Genomic DNA, 22,755 nt, shown 5'->3' with positions numbered 1-22,755 from the left:
GAACAAAATCCACCAGTGCTCTTTTAACACATGAGATAATACAGCCATTTCTGGCAGCAGTTTTGAACTGAAGGACTGCCACTCTGACTCAAGCATTTGTAAATTGAGTTCTTAGAATTTGGGGGACTTACTTATTTAAACTATTAAGAAAAAAAGAAATTACCTAAATGTATTCAACTGATATTGTCCTTTACATCACCAGTGCAGAGCTGTTGCTTTTCATCAGGGCTGTGATATTTAATTTTATGTTTGAGTAGGTGGGAATACGTTGAGAGCTATAAAACCTAAATGCCAATCTACTTTTTTGAACAAGAGAATGTTCACAAATTCATAATTCTTCACATCAAGTGGTAAGAAGTAGACTTTTTAGATTAAATATGCATCACCTTAGATGGAAGAAGTAGAATCAATTAGAAAGAGCTTATAAATAGAAACAAGGTCTATGCAAAAATATGAAAGGTTTTAAATAGATTCCTAAATGTCAACACACCTTGGTAAATAGCCAGGATACAAAGTGGTTCTGCTGTCGGCAGAGTAATTGTAAAGCAAATTTTGAAGAATTAACTTAATCAGTAATCAGTGCATAACGCAAATTAGTTAACTTTGGTAATACTAAATATATTATACATACGTTCTTCTAATAATTTCTGTCATAGCCTTATAATGTTATTACTAATAATATAATTTACTCATTTATCTTCACCAATTCTTATGGCACAGAAACTTTGCTAACCACAGAATCCAGTTCTAATGGACCTGACTGAAATTAATAAGTATTATTTCTCTGCCTTCACAGCTCCAAAAAATAAAACCTTTACCCTCACCTTTAGAAAGAAACTACAGCCTGCCTAGAAAGTAGCTGCCAGCAATTTCTAACTAGCACTGATAAATTAAAATGAAAATTGTGCTATAAATTTTTCCTGTACGTGTTGATCTCAGAGCATCATGAAGGAAAATATAAACAATTAACATGAAGCCACCAAACACAAACTGATTGTCTGAGCAGCAAAAAACAGGAACTCTTGAAAGACCATCCTGCCCTTAAATCCAGACACAGTAGCTAAAACTCATCTCAATCCCAGACGAGGGCTACTCCATTTCAGTAAAAGCTGTGCTGTATTACAATTTAAAGGACTTTTTTTTTAACTGATGGCTTTCAGGCAGTTTTATCAAGGTCTGTTCTGCAATTAGTGTTCCAGCTCTACAGTTCAACTGTAACTCTGAAAATCCTCCTCCAGAGCAACCCAGACCTTGCTACACAGAATAAAGCCCTGTAAGAGGTCAAAGTCTATGATCACAATCTAAATAAGAGTTTGCTGTTTGAGTTCTGGGCTACAGAGGGTACAGCTGTGCTCTTACTGAACAGGCTTGTGTTTGTTGTGAGCAGAGATATGAAAGAGCAGATTAAAATGGTTTCTCAAACATTTCTCAAAAGAAAAAAAAAACCAACAAGAAATCAATATATTTGTTACTGTTTCAGATCACTCAGCTCTGTCTTGGCCTGCAAAAATGAAACAGGAGTCACCCAAAACATACATGTGACTTCAGATCTTCTCAAACACATCCAACTCTGCATCACCTCCTGCATTGCTCTGGCACTCCAAATCCAGACTGAAACAAGAGATTTAACAGCTCCTGGAAGTTAAATGAGTTTGCCATAGAAAACCTGACTGAAAAAAAAATTGATTCATCTGGGATGGATGTATCGCAGCAGACCTTCTTCTAAAATGGAACAGCAGATGCACCCAAACAAATTCTCTGCTACTGTTAAAAAGGTATATTTATCTTTTTTTTTTTTTTAATTGTAAAACTTTACAGGTTTCAAGGTTTCACTCACAACTATAGTGCTTGCAAAAAATTAGTTCATAATGGCTTCTAACAGTTGGGAATTGTTTGCTTATCTTTTTAAAACATGAGGGGACTTCAGGTTTTCTGATTAAATATAAGAAATATATAAAAATATGTATACATATTTATATTATAAAGTTTTTCTCATTATTGATTGAAAGAAAAAATTGAAATTCTTTTTTATCCCATTTTAAACAGATCTCAGAAATCTTTCCATCCAAAGGAAAAAAAACATTGAACTGAGATCCTCCCTTCCCTTCCTGCCCAATAAAGCTCTTGTCTTTTACAGGTATTATTTTAGCATAGTAAAATTTTCTCCCAAGATTCAGTCAAAGTTTATTTTAAGGTAATGAGAAAAATCAATGGAGCAACCCACACGCTTAAAAACCCAATCCTATTTTGACTTAATGATTCTGAGGATGTGCTTAGATTCATTAAGAAATATTTTTTAAGAACTGAAGATAGGACAAAACCTTTACCAAAGCTTTAGTCTTCTAAACTCCTTATTCTTTAATTTTGGTTTTCTCTGAATAAAAAAAAAATATTAATCACAAAATTTTTTTGAACCATGGTTGAAAAGACAAGTATAGTGCTGTTGTAGTAATTATTCTGCTGTAATATCAGCAGTTACATTTGCATAGAAAGCAGGGTTTGGTAAGATTATTCTTTTAAAAAAACAAGGCCTTATTGCAATTGCTGCTCTGCAAAATCCCTGGGGTATTCCTTGCTAAGCCGTTATTGTTTTATGTATTTATATCAATAATATACAATAGCGCTAATTCAACACAACACATTAATCTGTTTGGATGCAAAAATAAAGTATCTTGATGTCTCAAAGGATTTGATTTGCTGCTGTCCATCTAAATAAAATGGAATTCTGTGAATATGAATGGAAATCTGTAATATGTGTTGGTTTTAGAAGACTCTTTAGAGCTCCTTACCAGGACCTGACTGCTCCATCTTTAGGTATTGATCCTTCATAATGACAGCAAGACCCGGCAGCGTGACTAAGTTAGCAGAGTGCTACTGGGTATTAGCTGAGCAGACTGGTAACTAATGGGGACACAAACCTTCACAGCTCAATGCAACATGGTCAAACATTGACAATAATTAAATGGGAGCTGCTCTAGCAGCTTGCATGTACTCTGCATCAAACACAAACACCACAGTTAAAAACACAGTTTGAGAAATGTCTCTTTCTCATCTGACGCCGTCTGATGAAATCCTGAAAAGTGATCCTAAGTGATGTGCACAGCAAAGCATTTCACCAACACAAAACTGAGTGCACAATCATAAATTGTAGGTAACAATTTACTTTTTTTTCATTTAAAAAAGTAAAAGTATTATGGCAACTATGCAGTATATCATAATGACATTATTTTGGCAGGTTTTGTCAATTATTTTGTCAATTACTTTTGTCCACAAGTATGAATCAAAAGCACACTAAGGACAAACCACAAGGTTTCATGAAACTGACGCTAGCTGAACAACAGTGTAAGTTTTCTAATTAGACAGATCCACAAAATGTTTATTACAGAACATGAGTAAATTCAGAAACATGAAAGTGAAATCAACTTCACAAAAGTACACATCACAAAAGTACACCACCTTAAACTAGATGGAGAAAAAAAGAAAAGGAAGCACTTCTTGATGCTTACAAGCAGCATCATAGGCCAACACATAAACAGAACAGAAAGAAATTAACACCATGAAATTTCATGTTAAGAATGAAGTTGGGTACAGAGCAGTAACCTTCAAACTACAGGATAACTACTCAAAATTGTTCACTTCAAACATGTAAGAAAAGATCTCTGCAAGGAAAAAAGAAAACACCGAGATATAGACTGATTAAAAGAACATTCATTTCTGCTCCATACAGTAAAATATACATATGGATATGAGACATTTAAATTTCAGAGATATGCCAGTTAATATTTCTGCTACTGCAAAAAGAGCACAGATTTATGAAACTAAAAATCAGGCTGTAAGTAAGATTTCTATTTCAAGTTGTGACTGATATATTTAATACTGGAAACCACACACTATCCTTTAAAAGTAAACAGGCAACATAGGTTAGCTCTGGAGTCCCAAGATGAGCCAGTTCCTGAAACCCCTAGAGCACTCCAAAAGCTCCTCACCCTAATGTATCCACCCTGCTTGACCCAGCTGAGTCTGCAAAATATTTAAGAGGGCAGATTAAATTGATATGAGTGAAGACTACAAAATTGTTAGAATTTAATCTTTCCAGTATGTGCTTTACTTTTGATACGTGTGATATCTGTAAGAACACTCACTTGTCTACAAGTTCATTAAAATTCCAATTTCTCCCTGTGTAGTTTATCAAGCACACTGTATTGAAGCTACATGCCAAAATTGATAAAAACAGCATTTATAATCCAGAAAAACTCAGTTTAGAGTCAGAATGGATTACCAAGCTAGACAGAAGGTATTTCGATCTATGCTTCAAAGCGAATACAGAATATTTTAGAATCTGTATTAAAATAATTCCTTTCAAAAGGACACTCCTACAGTGATTTTATCTAAAGAGAAAACAGAGCATTCTTGTTCCTGAATGAGAGAGTCCACACATGGACTTAATCAGGAAGAATTTTGTGTAGGCAGCGGAGGAGAACATTTTATTATCAGTAAGCAGTTTCCATTTTAATCAAGGAAATACAGTCTGAAGAGAAGACAACGTTTTAATCTACTTACCCAATTTTTGTTTTCTCTTTAAGTTTGGATGAGGAACCAGTTTTCGGCTTTTTAGTCTCCTTATCCTTTGGTTTGGATTTAACTTTTCTACCCTTCTTTTCCTCTTTTCCTTCAGCTGAAACACTGGGGAAGTTTTCAGGGCTCATTACCCGTGGAATGTTTCTCTCTCCTCTCTCTTTTGCCTTTGCAATTGCTTCGGATATTATGCGATTCGCCTTCTCTTGTTTACTTTCCGAGTCTGTTTTTTTCTTCTGCTTCTTTTCAGACATTCCCCTCACCTGGGTATTCTGCAACTTAGTATATGATCCTGAACCATCAGTCTTCTTGGAAGGAGGCTGTAGCAATAAACAAAAAGTACATTAAATCCCTTTAAAGACAGAAAGAAAAAGTGCAAACATTTTTGGTAATTTTGGTGATATGCATTTTAATAAAATGTAGCTGCCAGGGACTTATGTGGACACAAAAAATGAGGAATTCCATTTATACCACAGAATTGCGTGGGTTTCAAAATAACTACATCAATTGTTGGTTTTAAACAACCAATCCAAGTACTCAAAGTCAGTAAAAATTATCCTTCTGAAATTCTCTCAGCCGGCTCTCCACCTCTGTAATTAAAGAAACCAATCTTTAACCTTTGCAGCATTCCCATACATTTGACACACACATCCAACACCTCCAGTAAAATATGAAAAAGCAAAGAGCTCCCGAAGGTAACAGCATCAGTGTTTTGCCTTTGGTAGGATACCAGGACCACAGTTCCCCTAAAGCAGATGAATGATCTACAGGACTAACTCGGCGATGAACACAACAGATGCTCGAACAACACCAAGATTAAAAAACAGACAAAAGATAAAACCAAAACTAAAATTACACAGCTCTATATCCATAAACAGATCAGAAAGCAGCGTTTCCTTTATTTAGATCAACATACACTCCATGCCTCGGATAAAAGACGTAACTTGTTTTTATCTCCGGGGTTTTAATGCCCGTTTCATGGAGGCAGAATTGTTTACGGGGCTGATGAGCTTCTCCTGCAGCCAGCCAGAAGACATGTTTTTGCTTTCCTCCCCTCCCCCTTTGAGGAATGGAAAGAATTTCCTATTCAAACACAAAACCCCAGCAGATAACAGTTATGTTACGTTCTCACCCGTAAATGCGCCTCTGCCTAGAGCAGGAAGAAAAGCCACCACGAATTTCCAAACACATTTTCTGGGCAAACCCCGCGCACTTCCCGGGATTCATGTTCTAGAGGAGCCTCATGGGCGGCGGGGGCGGGAGGCAGGGATGGGGCCGCTCCCGATGCCACCTTAAAGCCCCGGGGCTGCAACAAACAGCCGGACCCAGCTCGGGAACAGCTCAAGATGGCGATGCGGCTCCCGCAGCAGCAGCCAGTAATAAGGAAGGTTATTCAATCCCATTAGCCTTTTAGCCCAAAGAACCCCTCCTCCTCCCACTCATTCAGGCTCTCACTTACCCTTCCTCTCGGCCTCTTCACTGAAGACATTTTTGGCGTCAGACAAAGACTTGCCCTCCGCTTTTGCAGCACCCCCGGCAGTGCTCAGGAGAAAAGCATGGGGAGAAGATTGCTAAATGGCCTATTTAGCGAGCGGCAGCCGGGCCGCGCTCAGCCCTCCCCGAGCGCTCGCTCGCTTCAGCAGCATCCCCGCGCCCTGCCCGGCGCGCACCCGCCGCCCCCGGCCCGGCCCGGCCCCGCCGTGCGCGGAGCGCCGGATCCCAACAAAGCGCGGAAAGAAACGCACAAAGCATCAAAAGGCATCAGCGCCAATATTAGCGCTGGTTAGACCCGCTCCCCGCGGAACTAGGCCAGCAGATGGTGCTACCCGTCATTATTCCATTAGGCTCCACGTTTAACCCCCGCGGGGATCGGCTTTAACCCTTGCCGCTCCCCGCCCGCAGCGCCGCCCACAGCGCCGCTCGCTCCCTGGAAAGCCGTGGGAACCGGGCGCTGTGTGCGCCGGACCCGCTGCACCGCAACCCTGCGGCTCCAGCCCGGGGAGGGCACCGGCAACAGCGGCCGAATCCCAGCCTCTGCCCTCACAAACAGATCTTGCTCTCCAATATACTTCTTGATTTTTTTTTTAATTATTTTTTCTTGCATTTACTTCATTGCTATACGATGGTAAGAGTGACTATAAATCATTTGCTGACAGGCATCCCTGCTTCCTACAGAAAATGGAAGAACTGCTCGGTTTTATCCCTCTGCCTCTGCCCAGACCTGCGGGACCCTGCGGCCGAGACCTCCTCGGGACACGGCTCTCTGGTAAGCGCCTCTTCATTCCCAGCTTGGGTTAAAGTGCTATTTTTAAAAAATCAGACAAGTTTTAAAATACGTGTTGTCAACATATCAAATAAAACAAAAAAGAAGATTGGGGTTTTGCAAGGTTATTAAAAAAAAAAAACAAAAAACAAGCTTTTGACAGCATAGCTCCATCCTAGCAATACCCTTGATTCTCAAAAGCCCGCTTAAGAAGACTGAAGAAAGATCGGGACTTGATTTCTGTTTTTCTCAATATATACATATATCTTCATTTTGCAAGAGATATGTTTTTCCATAGAAAATTTAAAATATGGTAAAGATTTTGAGATTGTTAAGATTAGTCATTACTCTAAAAGGTAATTTCACTTCTATTTAAGATTAATTTCAAAATTAAGTTCCTTGTCCAGTAGAAACACTAGTGGCACAAATACTTTAAATTGATTATTTTTTTAACAATACCACTTAAATTCAAGGATATTTCTTTAAATATGCAGGAGCATCACAAGGACAATTACCACATTTTAATTTTACTTTTGAGAACTCTAGCCAATATGTTTCTACATTTTGCTTACAGTAACTAAGTAAATTACAGGGATTTATCATTAAGGGTGATTATTTCATATCTTGGTAAAAATGGTAACTAATCAACTATTTTATGTTTTGAGATCAGCTAAACAACAAAAAAAATATTCCTAATGTATCCTTGGTATAATTTTAGCTCAAAAGCCAAATGCTACCAAAGGCAGTAGTGTTACATTGGTCAGTTCTTGAACATCCCTGGGCCAGAAACAAACAAACAAAAAATGCTTAATAATTAAGTAGGTAATCCAGAAATGGTTGCTTTTTCGTGAATCCTTTTACAGCCTCTTCTAGATATTTTATCCTTTTAAAACAAAGTTTCTTTGCTGCATTTTCTCAGAGCTCAAAGCTGCTTCCCAATTTATTCCTCAATAACATTTACTACACTCTTACTGTAGAACTGTGAGTATGCTGGCCGAGGCTCCTCTATGTTATAATTCCTCTGCGTGCTGCTCTGTACTATCCCTGCTGAGTTCTGTCTCCTGCACTGCACAAACATTAAGCTGTTTGTTAGAAATCCCAGACCACGGGGATTTTTACATTTTGCTATGACATTTCTAACCACATGGAAATGACATTCATGAAGACGCAGGAAGGCACCAGCCAGCCATTCTAAGCCAAATAAATCTGTAATGAAACCTTCATCAAGAAAGTCACCATAGTCACGAAAACCAAAACTGGAAAGCAACACAAGTGTTTTGAGATTAGAACACGAAACATGCTTGCACTACAGAGGACAGGATCTGTGTGTACTTAGCAACAAAAGCCATTTAATCCAGCAGCTCTGTTATGCTGCTAATAATTTCATGATTTGGAAACATGCACAGCTATAAAATGATTGAACAGTTGTAAATCGTCATGCACATGAAAACCATTTCAAAGGTTCTCGAGCATCTACCAAAAAAAGGGCAAAGCCTTTTGCGAGCTGAAAACACCCCTCCCCCTCAGTGAGAGGGAACGCAGATAAAACATCCTAAAGGAATATATCCTCTCAGCAATGCCTTACAAACATATTCCATCTGGAATAAGAGAGAAAATTTTAAATGACATTTATATAGGTGAAGGTGGAAAGGAAAACCCTGAGGCCACCACATATTTAAAACCTGAAGATTTTATTCGGAAAAATAGGTTTGTACTTTTCACGATTGCAAAGATAATCATCCAAACATGAGCGAATGCAAAGCAATGCAATGTTGTCTTTTGAGCCTGCACAGAGGGAGCTCCAGGGTATCTGCTGCTGCTAATGGCTTTGCCAAGCAGCAGCCGAGTGCAGGAAACAAGCCTCCTGTCAGTTCCCTGCTGCTCCACACAATCCTCTGGGCAGCAGGGAAACTGGCAGGAATCACCTCAAATTCACACCACTGCTGCTGCCTGCAAAAGCCATTAGCAGCAGCAGCAGGTATGGGCCCTGGTGCTGCTCACACCGCAGAGCTGGCCCGAAAACCACTCAGGGAACAGATCTGACAACAGCTGTACAATTCCCCACACATGCCCTGATCCCCAGCCAGGGGAGCATCTTGCTGGCACTATCCAAGGGAATTTGACATGCTGTCTCACAGGAGTAGAAGGTATAACCTACACATATCTGAATGATTTCTTAGTTAAACAATGTAAAAGCAGTCAAGTTACCAGGCATTATCAAGAAGCAGAATCATGACAGCATCTTTCCAACAGCCAACAGTACTCTGCTGAGCAGGCTTTTCAAAGAAAGGCATTTCCTCCAACACTGTTGTGGTTGCTTAGGACATGCATTGGAAGACCTTCACTGGCATAACAGTCCTTCCCCCAGCAAGGACAAACCACCATCCTCAAAACTTACAGACATCAGGTTTTTCTCCTCTAAAGCCTAAACCTATTTTCCACAACAAATCCTTCCTTCACATCCTCTGCATGTCACTACAGAGGAAGCCCCAAGAAGCAGGCGAGTTTAACACCAAAACTACTTCCACCTCCTAGAAAACCCTCCCAAATCCTGCCTTACCTGTTCCAATAGTAAAACATGGCTTCCACTGCAAGAACACCTTTCCTGCAGTAGGTATGGCCATTCCCAATAGAGTAGCATTTCTTTCAACTCTGTGTGTGCACAAAACCTTTCAGACTAAGTATCTCCCTGAAGTCACGCCCATTTGTGATATATTCTAGGAGCTGGCAATGCTTTTCTCTGAAATTTTAACAAGTCACACATTTGTGATTGAATTATACGAGGCACTTCACTGAAATAATGCTTTTCACTTGTGGATCTACCGACCACTTAGATAGCTACCTAACAGCTAAATCATGAGCTAAGAGCATTAAGAGCTAAATTATGACCCTAAGGAGTCTAACAACAAAAAGTTAAGGTTTATGTGCCTTGAGTGACTGTTTCACTCCTGCTGGTAGCAGCACACACCTGCAAGACGATGCTCAGACTGCCTGCCTTGAAAGCCTAACAAGTTCCTGAGAGTCTATCAGGCCCTCAGGAAATCAAGATGACCTTGACATCAGCTGCACTAAAAGCAGCTAAAATTAGCCACCTGAAAACTTGATCTTCATGCATTACTACATCACCTTTGTTCATGTTTATTACTAAACAAGGCATCTCTTTGTGCATGTCTAGTCACCAAAACACCATGAACATCAGAACCATAGTACAGATAAATAAATTTCATGACTTACAAGAATCAGTAGTTTGGGGACTTGGTCCAAATTAGCTTCTCAATTTTTCACATTAAAATCACACGAAAACTGCAGTTGCTTTTAACTCATTGCACTGAAAAATCTTAAAGGTATTATCCATTCATCATTTGAATTATAAAGTTGTATATAGGAATGCAACTTTAAAAAACCCCCAAAGCATGAACTCAACTCAGTGATTTCTGAATTCCATACTAGCACTCTAAACTTCTTTCTTCCACAATAGTCTGCAGAAATAAGTCCTCTTGTGACTTTTAGTGGTGGATTTATAATTAAAAAGGTTATTTATTAAAAAAAACTCCAAAAACTCACAGACTTGACATAGTCTATCTCTAGAAGATTACCTGCAATATCCACAATAATCACCCCACTTGCATGCAGAAAGACATTGCCTTTGCTGAATGGCAATCCCAGCACAAGATGTAGTTTTCTGTAGACAGTAAACTGAAATGAGATTTTCAGTTAATCAGTCTACTTCTGTACAACTAATGGGAAGATCACCTAAATATGCAGCAGGGTTTCTTTTCTCCAGAGCCAACTCCCTCCAGAGCTCCTTCTGAACTGCTTTTTTCCCTTGTTCAACAGTTGCCCCACACCACCTGCCTGTGCTTAATGGATACAGAATTTCAAGACACACATTTATGAAACCTACCCCAATATAAAATAGACATGTACATATAGATTAAAAAAAAAACACAAAAGAAAAGAAAAATATACCAGGTGAGAGTGTTTTTCATCTTCCATACTTGTTACCTATAATGTTGGTAAATGAATGGCTAACAATTATAGCACTGTGGCTGGACAACAGTTTTTATCTGTGTAACAGTCACTTCAGAACATACATCTGTGATTTGGGATGTGAATGTGGTTTATGCCTCACAAGGCACTTAGCATCATGCTTATTTTAAATTTTAAATTTCTGTGGAAATGAAAACACTAATGGAAGGGTCAGCAACCTTAAACTAGTCATGTTTCTAAGATGAAACGTGCACCTGTTGGCACGTCACACTCTCTCTACATAATGTTGTTTCACATCTCAGTGCTACAGAACCCAGTAATAGTATCACTAATCATGTTTTGCCACCAATATAGTGAAGATACCATAGCTGTCATTAGTAGCAGCTTCTTACCAGTGACCTGCCTTATCATTCCTGGGGGGAGGATCAAGCCATGTCCATGGAAGCAGCTGCTAAGCTGGGCCTGCTGCAGAGGCAGCATTGGAAGTTACAGGATGAGTCTGCAGCACACATTTTGCTTCCATTTGGAAGAGATCGATTGAAAAAAGTATTTTGGGGCTCCGTGCCAACTATAGTTAGAATCTTTTTCTGAATATTTAGTAGTGGTATGAAAACTGTGTGTAATTTGCACGGGAACTCTTAAAGGAGGCTCTATGTACTGGAGCATGCTAAATTGCCAGGAAATGAAAGAAATTGAGAACTTCATCCTGCTTGCTCTGCCAAGCTGCTGCATTTAATGTGTTTCAGTTTTCAGTGGTTTGGTGTTCTGTGCCCATCAGGTACCCACTTCTCTTGGGTTCGAGTCTGTAATGTAAGAGCCATTTGGAAAATGGCAGACAATGCCAACACAAGCCACTGCCTCAGCAAAACCTCTCAGTGTTCTGTTTCACAGGCAGAGCCAGAACATGTAAGGCTGAGCCTGCATGTAAGGCTGATGCCTAAGGGCACACCTTGTGGTGCACTATGGCAGTATCACTGCACTTACCACGAGAAAACCATAGGCTCCTGTCTATGAAAAAAAATAATCATTATCATATCCAAGGCACCACCAGTGAGTTACTAAGCTCAGACCAAATTCACAGCCATGCCATACCTCTACCTCTACTTTAAGATTTTCTTCTTTAAACTAAGGGCCAAAATGGTCCAGCAAAAGCCTCCTTCTTTCTTGCATTCTTAATCCTACCGTACAAATTTTGCAATTACTTGACTCCTTAAACAACAAGGATGACTAAACTTTCTACTCTATAAAAAGGCAATTCAGGTTTCAGTTCACTGTTTGAAACAAGTCTTATGTGGGCATCTGGAAATAAATCTGTAAAATAAATCTGTAAAATACTTAAATAGTTACAGACAAGAAAAATCAAAGAGATATTTCTGTTTTTTAAAAAAGTAGTCATTAGGGTTCAAAATCCTTAGGTACAGCTCTAAAATATCTTTGATCCACTATCTAACATCATCCAACACCTTCTTGGACAGTACACATAAGAATTTGCTTCTTCTGGAACACATGCACATACATATGCCTGATTTTACAATTGTAAAAGTTTATTTAACATATAAAGCCAGATAGCTTCTATGCCCAGCTTGTTTTTACTGGCCTTTTAAACTCCTGAAAAACATAACATTATCTGAAACTGCTCTAATTTAAGATGACAAAATCCCTTTAAATGATGATTTAAAGGTAAAATAATGAAGAATTGACTGCAGATGTCTTCAAAACAGAAAACAAAATTGCAACAAACTCAAAATTCAACTGAATTTTTAAAAGTTGCCACTTACCCACTCATGTTCTATATGACCACCACTTTTGTGTGCCACTGAGAGAGTTATTTTCTCATGGTTTTTTTCTTACCAAACAGAGAAGAAGACAAGAAGACAAAAACCCACCCAAACTCCCTTAGAAAGAACATCACAAGAAGAGCTTCCCTTTAGTCCCAACATCCAAGACAGCTTCAGCATGCACGTCCCAATCACACTAAAAACCAGCACAGCATCCATCTCTGAGCAAGAAAAAGCAACAGGACCTTAATGGTCCCTGGTTCTTGTCAAAATTTCAGTTCCAGTGTTCCCTCTACATCTCTCATGGAAATAGCCTTGTAAGAACACATTTTTCTGATTGAAACAAAACCCACTTTCATCCTTAGGAAGTTTAGTGCTGCAAGTATTTCCTTCCACTATCCCCCAGTTCTTCCACTCTCTCTGTTTGTTATCAGCCCAGATTGAGGAGACATTCCAGGTGTGAAGGGCTGTAAACTGCACAACCCTCCATGGTCTGTTCTTGGCACTCTTGTGCTGCTTGGAGGAGTCACTGAACCTGCTGAAGGGATCAAAGGAGGGCCAAGAACTCTGCAGAAGCAGCAGGAAGCTGCCCACCTTTTGTGTCAGTGCCTCACTTCTGCAAACCCTACAGAAAGGGAAGTCAGGCTAGGTCACAGAAACAGCCACACATGGGACAAAACACAGAGGTAGCTTTTCTTCCACAGCATGCTTCAACAGCCTAATTTACCAAATTCTGCTCACATTTTATAATACATTGAGTGCAATGGTAAAAACCAATTCAATTGGAAGGTAAGTGAACCAGCTTATTCAAAGTACAAAGGCTACTGGAAAAACATGCTGCAATGGATCACTGTCTTGGTTAGTCCCCAGGAAATGATCCTGTGATAATAATGGCAGCCTTCTTTTTAACTTTTTCCTGTTTTTAAGGTATGCATTTTAAGTGCTTGTTTCTAGCAGAACAATGAAGTATTGTTGACAAGATGACAGATGTGAAAAATAGGTATCATTTGATTAAGAGGGAAATACCAATCATGAAAGATCTTTAAATCAAAACAGATTGCATATTCAGAAAGGCTAGCATGTAACATCTCTCTGTACAATAATTTTATTCCCTAGAAGCAGTTTAAGTCTAAAAGTTTACTTGATCTTTGAAAATGGCTTTTTTTGGTAGTATTACTCAGTACTTTACAGAGTATCTAAAATGTTTTCAGCATTCATAATTTCAGTGAGATGAAAAAACCCCACTTAACACTAAAATATATATAACAGAAATAGGGAAAATTATTTTTAACATCAACAGCTGGGGAGTCACTAATATCAGTACTGACTGCACAGCACATTTCCATTTAAATGAAAGAGGGGGCATAGTTCTTCCACTTCAATTCAAAACAACTAACATATTTTTTGTTTCAGCTTCAATGAACTACTTTAACAGCTTTTTATGCCAGAATCTTCAGTTCAAAAGAGTCCTTTAGCATATATGCTAACCTAATGAAACTACTTCCCTAGAATCTAGTTTTCTCAATTAAATATTCATGAACAAAATTCTTCCCCCTAGTTAAGGAGTAAAACAAGATGCCTGAAGAAAAGGAATTTATCAAAAAGTGTGATGGTTCAAAAATAGAAGTCCCAAGTCAGAGGATACTACTGGAGAACAACGGTTTGATTTCAGGCAAATGAAACCCAAAAAGCAAACAAACCAAACAATTTTTTCCCCAAAATAAATTTCTATAAGATTTCTAGAGAAAGAACAGCATCCAAGAGCTTCACAGTAATAACCACAAAATACCTTCTGGTAAGGATCAAAAAGAAAAAAATGTGCAAAAAAAAAGTTGCAAGACAGGTTTTGAAAAATTACTGCTATGGTTATGTTTCTGACCTCAACTGAGTCTGGCTACCAGCAGAAGTGGCAGGACTTTGGGCAAACCCACTGTGAAGGCCAAGAAAAGAGAAATTCTTATCTTCAACAGAGCTGAAGTCAGCAGAAAGTGTCACCAGCACAGAGCAGAGTGACAGCCTGGTTAGAGACCAGTGTGCTGCCACGGGCATCCCCAAACACCGTCATGAGCAGGAGGCCCTCTGTACCTTTGTCCCCAGCAAGCAAGGCTGGGTCACCATTTCTGAAATCTAAAATCACTCACAGCCTGAACACCACTGCAATTAAACCACATAAAGTCAGCAAGCACACTGGGCAGGCACCAGAAAACACATCTCCTGTGTGGTGTTTGGAGTTGATCAAATTTCAAACACTACAGGATTGCACATCAAGGAATCCTCCAAAGGATGATATAAATAGGAGCTACAATACAGACACATCAAAATAAATTTGCCTAATCTAGTTTAAAAATTGTTCTTACTGAACTCAAAGACAGTGAGACACATGTCTGATTTTGTCACTCAGATGTTCCTTAAATAATTTACCTGCCTTCCCTGTGATGGCTTGGGTTCTCTAACAGCTCGTTTCTGCTTTCAAGGACCAAAGTTCCTGCTACAACAAAGTTTACACATCAGGCTGAGCCATACCTAGGCTTTATGGACAACTGCTGCTTGATTTAAGATAAAAAACAATGCACATATACTGCATCTTCTTATCCTTCTGTGGAATACAGGTACTGGAAGCCATAGCATGTTGCAAGTCTCTTTCTTGTGAATGTGCTTAAAATACTATTAAAGAAATCTCTGTATTGTGGTGCTCATTATAAAAGTAAGGTACAGTGAAACAATTCCTTTTAAGATTACTTAAGATTATTTTAAAAACCTATCAGTAGGACTATTGTTTTGAGACAATGTTTCAAACTCAGAAAAAATACACAAAAATCTCAGAACCACAACATTTGCAACGGTTTTAACGCTAAGGCTAGCTTCTCTTTTCTTTCCAAGATATCAACTAAAACTAAATTGTGAGGTCATGAGTATCTCTTAGAGGAGGCCTTTGTATCAATCTATGAAACTAATTCTGGTTTGCAATTGAATATGCTGCTCAACAGCATTATGTACACATACATGATATGCTACTAACATTGAAATTATTTTCAAATAGGGGCTAACTCCTGAGCAGGCAGTATGGAAAAGATGGGAACAATTTCAGGAGATATAAATTAAAATGCTTGCTTTCACAGTAAGATATCAAGGGAACAAAAAACTCAAGTACAAATACAAGCCAGATAGTCCACACAAAAGAAAACCTGCCACATTTATGAAAGAAAAATCAATCTCTGCTACAAATTACACAGCTTTCAAAAGTGTAAGACTTGTCATCTTTTCTAGCCTAAAGCCACATTCCTAGCTTCATTTATCATGCTTACTGAAATCAGCATTAGAATTCTTGGTCTCATCATCCTAAGAATCCCACTAATTTATATTTATTAGCCTTAAGAGTTCCCAAATTCAATCCACTCAGCACCTGATGATAAACACTCTCTTAGAAATCTATGTAACCAGGAAATTGAGCAATTTCTTTTTAACCTGATAATAAACAAAGAAAACAATACCTCTCCAGATGTGGGAGGCTGTTTGGGAAACAAAGTGTTGAAAATTATTTTGATCTGTCTATATATTTAGAAGTAACATAACAGCTAAAAGAAATTGCAAAACCTGAGTGCACAAAACACACAGACATCTGAAGAAAAGCCACACAAATTCCAAATGTATCAGATTGTCTGGCTTCAAAACCACACTACTGGTTAACATCTTTACAAGTTCTGCTGCTCTTTCAGTAATAACACTTCACTAACACTTCATCAAGTGTTGATTTTCTATAAAATGTCTCAAGATAAAATGCTGCTCTGGAAGTTTTACAGGCAATGGTATGGTCTTAGCCACTCAAAAATGCAGAGTCTAGATAACAGTGTTAGTTTAAGCAGGTTGGTGGCTACTGGAGCCAAGGGACAGTGCCACAACGAGTCCACTTGCACTCTTTGCATTTAATGCTGCAGGCCCACACACAATTATTTTGCCTGTACTGGAGACAATAATGCCTCCCACTCCTTCCTCTGTCACAGAACCACAGAATGGCTGAGGTTGGAAACCTCTGGGGATCATGTAGTTCATCCCTGTAGGACAGGCTGCAGAGGATGGTGTCCAGACAGTTCTGCAGTAGAAGGAGCCTCCAGAAGCTCTCAGGGCAGCATGTTCAGAGCTCTGTCCCTCTCCCAGTAGAGCAGCTGTTTTTCATATTTAGGTGGAAGCTCCTGAGTTTCAGCCTGTGTCCCTTGTCCTGTCCCTGGGCACCACTGGAAGGAGCCTGGCCCCGTGCTCGTGGCACCTGCAGGTGTTTGTGGGCATTGGCCAACTGCCCTGCCCTGTGCCAGGGAGCTGATCCTGTCAACTGAGAAAACTGAACCAGGAGCTGGGATGCTGGAAAAACACCCATGACACAAAAAAGGCCAAAGTTTCTCTGTACCTGAAGGAGTTTCCCAGTGCAGTTCATAGCCCAAATGTTGCATTAACACAAGACAAAAAGAAATACTAGTGAAATGGAATAGGAGCTTTTTTTCTAAACTGTCTTTTTCCTGATAATTTATTAGAGTTTAGGCATATATTGAACTATAACTTTGACAGCCGATAGAATGGGTTGCTGTCCTTAAAAGACAATTTAACATGGCTTTTGTTTTCTCTTTTGTATGTAATTAGGTACCACTTCTTCCAGACACTAAGATTGCACAATTATATCAGTACTCTCATTTAATGAATTGCTTTGTAGTTTCTCAATGTTAACAAGACACCTATTTCCAAATAGTTATTTAGATTATTCAACCACACTTACCCTGCATTATCATTAAAAAAATAATATCAATTTAACTTATTTTTATCAACTAGTCTCACCTTGCTATTTTACTCCTGCAATTTGACCCAGCCAGAAGCTTTCTTCCTATGCCTGCCATCTGTTAACTAATTTTTACAAAAATGCTTCTCTTTTGGCACATTTCAAAGACAATTATAGTAGTTATTTAATGAGTGTGCAATTATCTCAGGAAAAAAATATCTTATTATATTATGACAATCATTAAAACAGCAAGTGTTTAATTTTAAAGAGGAAACATACACAAAGAATTGGACAGCCTAATTATTTGACAAGTGATGAAGGTTGAGAGAGACCTTCTCAAAAAAGGTTTAAAAAAGGATTCATGATAGCAAAAAGATATAAAAAATTGTGAAAAAAATTAATTCCACTCAACAGAAATTACTAAGAAACTCATAAGGCATTTAAAACTGTAAAAGAGATACTCTGGCACATTTTCAGTTTTCTGAAAAACCCAACAATTTTTGTCTTTCCCTTACTACACAGTTTTATTTTGAAAGCCAAAAGAGGGGAAATGAAAATAGAGACAATAAAAATTATACTCATCAATAAATGTGTTACAAATTTATCTCACAAACATGTACTTTCTTTCACAACCTATGCAATTTGCAATTTAAAAAAATAAAATGTATAAAAGGTTTATATAAAACATATTTAATATATACAAATGCAAGTGCTTCATACACATTCAACTATAAATAAAGCTATCAAAACATTTCTCTTTAAATGATTAATATGTTATTGGCAAAAAGCCATAGATTAATAATGAAAACATTATATTATATACAGCTATAATTTAGAACTTCATTCCAAGAACTGCACTACTTAGACTCAGAGATGCTGCCCTACTCTTCTCATTAACTCTGGGCATTTGACACAGCTTTGCCATGGTCAATCCCACCTGTTTGTGCAGGATTTTCTTAAATGACAGAAATTAGGCAAAGAAACCTGCAAAAGGTGATCAGTGAAGGGTTTGTTTTCATTACTTCAGCATAGATGATAAACTTATTAGGTGCTGGGAATTCTGCTGCCTCACTGTGGTACAGGATTTACATTCCTATGAGGAAGGTAAAAAATGTTCTTGAGGCACAGAGAATTAAATCCAGTGCACACAACTTGTAGAAATGCTTAAAAAGAAACTTCAGGCAAAGATTTACAGTTGTTAATATGATGTCACCCATAAAATTGACCCTAATTAAAGGAAAAATATAAGAATATATTGGATATGCTTAGTGGGAGTTATATCAGCACTATTCACCACATTAGAAAGAATAGACCATGTTAGGGGTATGGAGGGTTTTTACATATCAAAATTATGAGATATGATGTGTAATGAACCCAAATGCTTACTGGAACAGACATCTAGATTTCCAATCATAGAATCATTAGGGCTGGAAAAGATTCCCAAAGTCATCAAGTCCAACTTGCAAAGATGGGAGATTCAAACTAGAACAGATTTTCAGATGTGTATTTTGTTATGCCCAGTCTCACTGAATATTTCACTGCTTCCCAAGCCACATGCACATAGCAGCACCATAATTTAAAAATTTTGTATTGTACCAACACTTAGGAACCATAACCTATAAACTTACTATGCAAAATAGGCAGTCTTTTCTACAAAGAAGTTCTGTGTAGTATGATCAATCCCTTAATTTAATATATTCCTTGTTACAGGCTTACTTAAAATTGAACCATACAGAATATTAGAAATACACTCTAATACTATATTCTATCTAAACCATATAGTGGATATATATACACACAAATCCAATATCCTTTGTTTTGATACATTTCCATAACTGCTCATATATCAAGCAGCTGTCTGGACTTAGATCTCACAGTTAGCCAAGAAAGCACTGCTTACTGTGTGTATCTCTCATAAGAACTTCACAGTCCACGACTGTGTATACAAGTAGAACAGCAACCAATAGCAGGATAAGGGTTTTACACGTGGAGTAATCCAAGGGATACATGTCTGCAATGAATTCAGAGTTGCTCTGAAAGTGCCATCTGATAGCACAGTCAGGCATGAACAGCCTGTGACAATCCAGGACATCTCAGCAGCACATAAAGCTGGATGTGGATCTGGTGAGAGTTCATTCCCTCTCTGATGATAAGCTCATATATGAGGTTATGCCACTCTGATATTTACAGATATCCTGGGGTACAGCACCACCCAAGCAATCATCTATGAGGTTCAGACTTTGCCAAACTTTCAAAAAGGGCAAGACAAATTCTTTCAAAAAAATTAGTGTCATCTATTTCTATAAAAGAAGTGGTAGGACAGCTCAGGCTTGCAGGCATAAAAGCACTTGCATGTTTCAAGTCAGTTTTTACACAAATTCATGAATACACTGAATTGTCAAGTTAGGTGCCAAACTTTTAGTCACAAGAAGAAAAAAAAAATTATGTGATTTAAGAACTAAGACTACCACCTCATCCTGCAGCACTTCATATTATTAATGAAATGTTATTTTTCATCAGTATATTTTTCATTTTCATATTATTTTTAATCTCAATTCCTCTGCTTTTATGTGTGCTGCCAGAAGACATAACATACACAGGGAGACAGCTGTAATCTTCTCTAAGGACAGTTTATACTTATCTTTCCAAGAGTTTATACTTCACATTATTTTTCCAACAGTTTATACTTATCTTTTCAACTTCCTTTTTCTTCCAAAGATAAAAAACAATGTTGAAGCCTTTTTTTATCCTTCTGAGAAGCAAATAGATTATTTAGCCTTAGCAAACTCAAACCACTTTTAAGTGGAGTTAAAAGAACAGAAGTCTTGTATTAGTCAAAGTTAAGACTATAGGAGTCTTCAGCACTTCATTTTTCTTTCTGTTCTCAAACTAACTCTGATGAAAAATGCATGATGTAAAATTAAGGGTGCAATTTATTTACAATTCTGATCTAATTACAGCAGAAAGCATATTAGCATTATAAGACAGTCTTTTTAATTCTGCAGCATTATTACACCAAACAGATTGTATTAATTTTTAAATTAATTTCCATCAAAAGAATAACCATACAAGTAAAAATGTTATGAGTATGCTTGCTCTCAAATACTGAAACAAGTATTTAATGTTCTTCCTTAATTTAAATAACCTCAGTCTAAATACAGTTAAAGATCTTTGGTTATCTAATATTGGGTCTGTTCCAATACCTACAGTTCATTAACTATTTCATAAAATAAAGTTATTCTTTCTGAGAAAACATCAACCATTATCAAGCTGAAACTGTCAAAAAAAACCCAACTACATTCACTATTGTTTCCTCAATATGTACTAAAGCCAGTGTGAAAAACTGTCTTGTTAAAAAATTTAAAGTTCACCTTAACTACTGCATATCAAACTTGTCAAATCCTTTCCCAGGTGACTCCTACCTACGGCCAACCAGTTTTAGGAAGATTAAAATTCCTTCCCTTTTTACCCCATCTTTTTCCTCCCTAGTTAAACTGCACACATTTGTAAAAAGCTCTAACAGAACCAACTCATCTTGAACTTGAAATTCTAAAAAGAGATCAAAGAATAAAAGTGAGAATTACAACTAAAGCCCTTCTTAGAATTGGAGTCAGTCAAAGGACAGATCTGAAACACTTCAGTAATTGCCATACTTTTCCTTTACTATTCATACTACATACTCCACTGATTTAAAGAGGCTTCTACATGGTTTGCTTCTGTGCATTCCTCAACAGTTTGACAGCCACCAGTTCACAACCAGCTTCTGAAGGAAACATTAAACATCTGTCCGACCAGATAAACTCAAGGTCAGAATCCAATTTCTACAATTTATTGCATACCCCAAAAAAATAAAAACCACACCAAGCAATTTTATAACTATCTGGCTTCCAGCTGTTTCATTTCAAAGAGGAGAAACATTAAAATTTCAAATACTGCAAAGTTGTTTTGTTTTCACACCATGATAAAAACAAAACCAAACCCCTAAACTTTAACAGCTCTCCACAGATCTCAGAACTTCCCCTCTATTTCTTGATACAAAGCAAAATGCTAGAACTGATGTCAGTGAGATCGAAGCAAGTCCAAAAAGGTTCTGACAAATATAACACAAAAGTCACAGCACCAGAAAGTTTTATTAGACTGGCTTTTCATTGCCTGGCTTATATCCCACAGGGTCCTCGAAAATGATACTAAGCTCTGGTTTTCTCAGCACCCCCACTTTTCCTGGAGCCCATTTCCTCTTCACCCCAAGTATGGATCTCTGACAAGACAGGCTACTTAGGTGCACCCTCTTTTGGTTTTTTAGGCAGGGAAGGAGAAGGGAAATGTTTATCAAAACCAACAGATTGCATCTACTGCATCATTCAGTTAATCAAGCTCATCTGAACAGCACTGCTGGATATCCATGTTCCATTAACATCACTCCACAGTTTACAGAAAAAGTTTCACTGCTAGGAATTGACAATTACACGCTCCATAAACATAAGCAGAAGTTGTAATGGAGAAGCAATCTACTGAACCAAGACCAAAGATTAAGTGTGTTAAGCCCTTATCTCTACGCTAATGATCTAAAATTAACAGGGGGGAAAAGAAAAATGCTACATTGTCTCCTTCACAGGCTTGTGCCCTACAAACTAAGAGAAGCAAAAGTCAGTAGTTAAGGTTCTTGCCTTCCCCATATTTTTCTTCCAGAAAGACAATATTCTGGTTTCTCAGGTAGGGAGAATATTGGTAGCAAGTATACAGAAGTAACAGTTACTTAAATCTTTTTAAAGCTGTCTTCTGTAAATTGTGTTTGATTGTCAGAGTTGCATCTGTTTTGAAATGCACACATTGAAAAATAGCAAACAATTTTTATGTCATCTTGTCCTCCTTGTGGAGGACTCAAATACTTGCAGTAGATGGGCACATTATACTAAAACAACTGCTGAATTTTCTGGTAGAGCCAAAAGTAACAAAATCCAACATACACACAGCTTTTTATATGTTTTCTATTATTATTGAACACATGAAAATCAAGAATAAAAAGTGTGTATTTTTAGGCAATGAGCATGAGCACAAAGACACAAAGCAAAGGACAGAGCAACATAACCACTGCAATTCTTGCAGGAAATCAGCCATACAAACCTTACCAAAGGTCTTAAAAACATGTTTCTCTAAGTAATTTTCAAGACAACAAGTCATTATATTTGCATCGAAATCATAAACCAGTAAGTTTTCTCTGTTGTACTTCAGAAGTATAAGCAGCAGAAGGAGCAACACCATTTTATCTGAATAAGATCACGTAGTCTTGCTTTCTGCAGTGATAGGAAAACAACAGGAGAAAGCAATGTCTGCATCAACTGGTTAGGTTTATTCCCTCCTTAAAAAGACTCCTTTAGGGTCAA

At 37.8% G+C, this 22,755-nt stretch overlaps 1 protein-coding gene across 2 annotated transcripts in view; it reads right to left on the bottom strand.

Moving 5' to 3' along the window:
* The window catches only part of CHD9 (chromodomain helicase DNA binding protein 9), an 86,453-nt gene that overhangs the window by 47,509 nt on the left and 16,189 nt on the right, over window positions 1-22,755 (bottom strand). Inside the window, exons 1-2 of one of the 2 annotated variants that reach the window (XM_059481173.1) lie at window positions 6,035-6,191; window positions 4,561-4,895 (exon numbers count right to left, since the gene is read on the bottom strand). In XM_059481173.1, the coding sequence (XP_059337156.1) occupies window positions 4,561-4,895; window positions 6,035-6,064 (365 nt within the window). In that variant the 5' untranslated portion in view covers window positions 6,065-6,191. Of the gene's footprint in view, window positions 1-4,560; window positions 4,896-6,034; window positions 6,192-22,755 lie in introns of those variants that run through there. The other variant, XM_059481171.1, reaches the window with a different exon arrangement.

This window comes from Ammospiza nelsoni, chromosome 13, assembly GCF_027579445.1.
Source record: "Ammospiza nelsoni isolate bAmmNel1 chromosome 13, bAmmNel1.pri, whole genome shotgun sequence".
NCBI classification, from domain to species: domain Eukaryota; kingdom Metazoa; phylum Chordata; class Aves; order Passeriformes; family Passerellidae; genus Ammospiza; species Ammospiza nelsoni.
The sequence above is the reverse complement of the archived record's forward strand: the minus strand, read 5'-3'. Positions and strand labels throughout refer to the sequence as shown.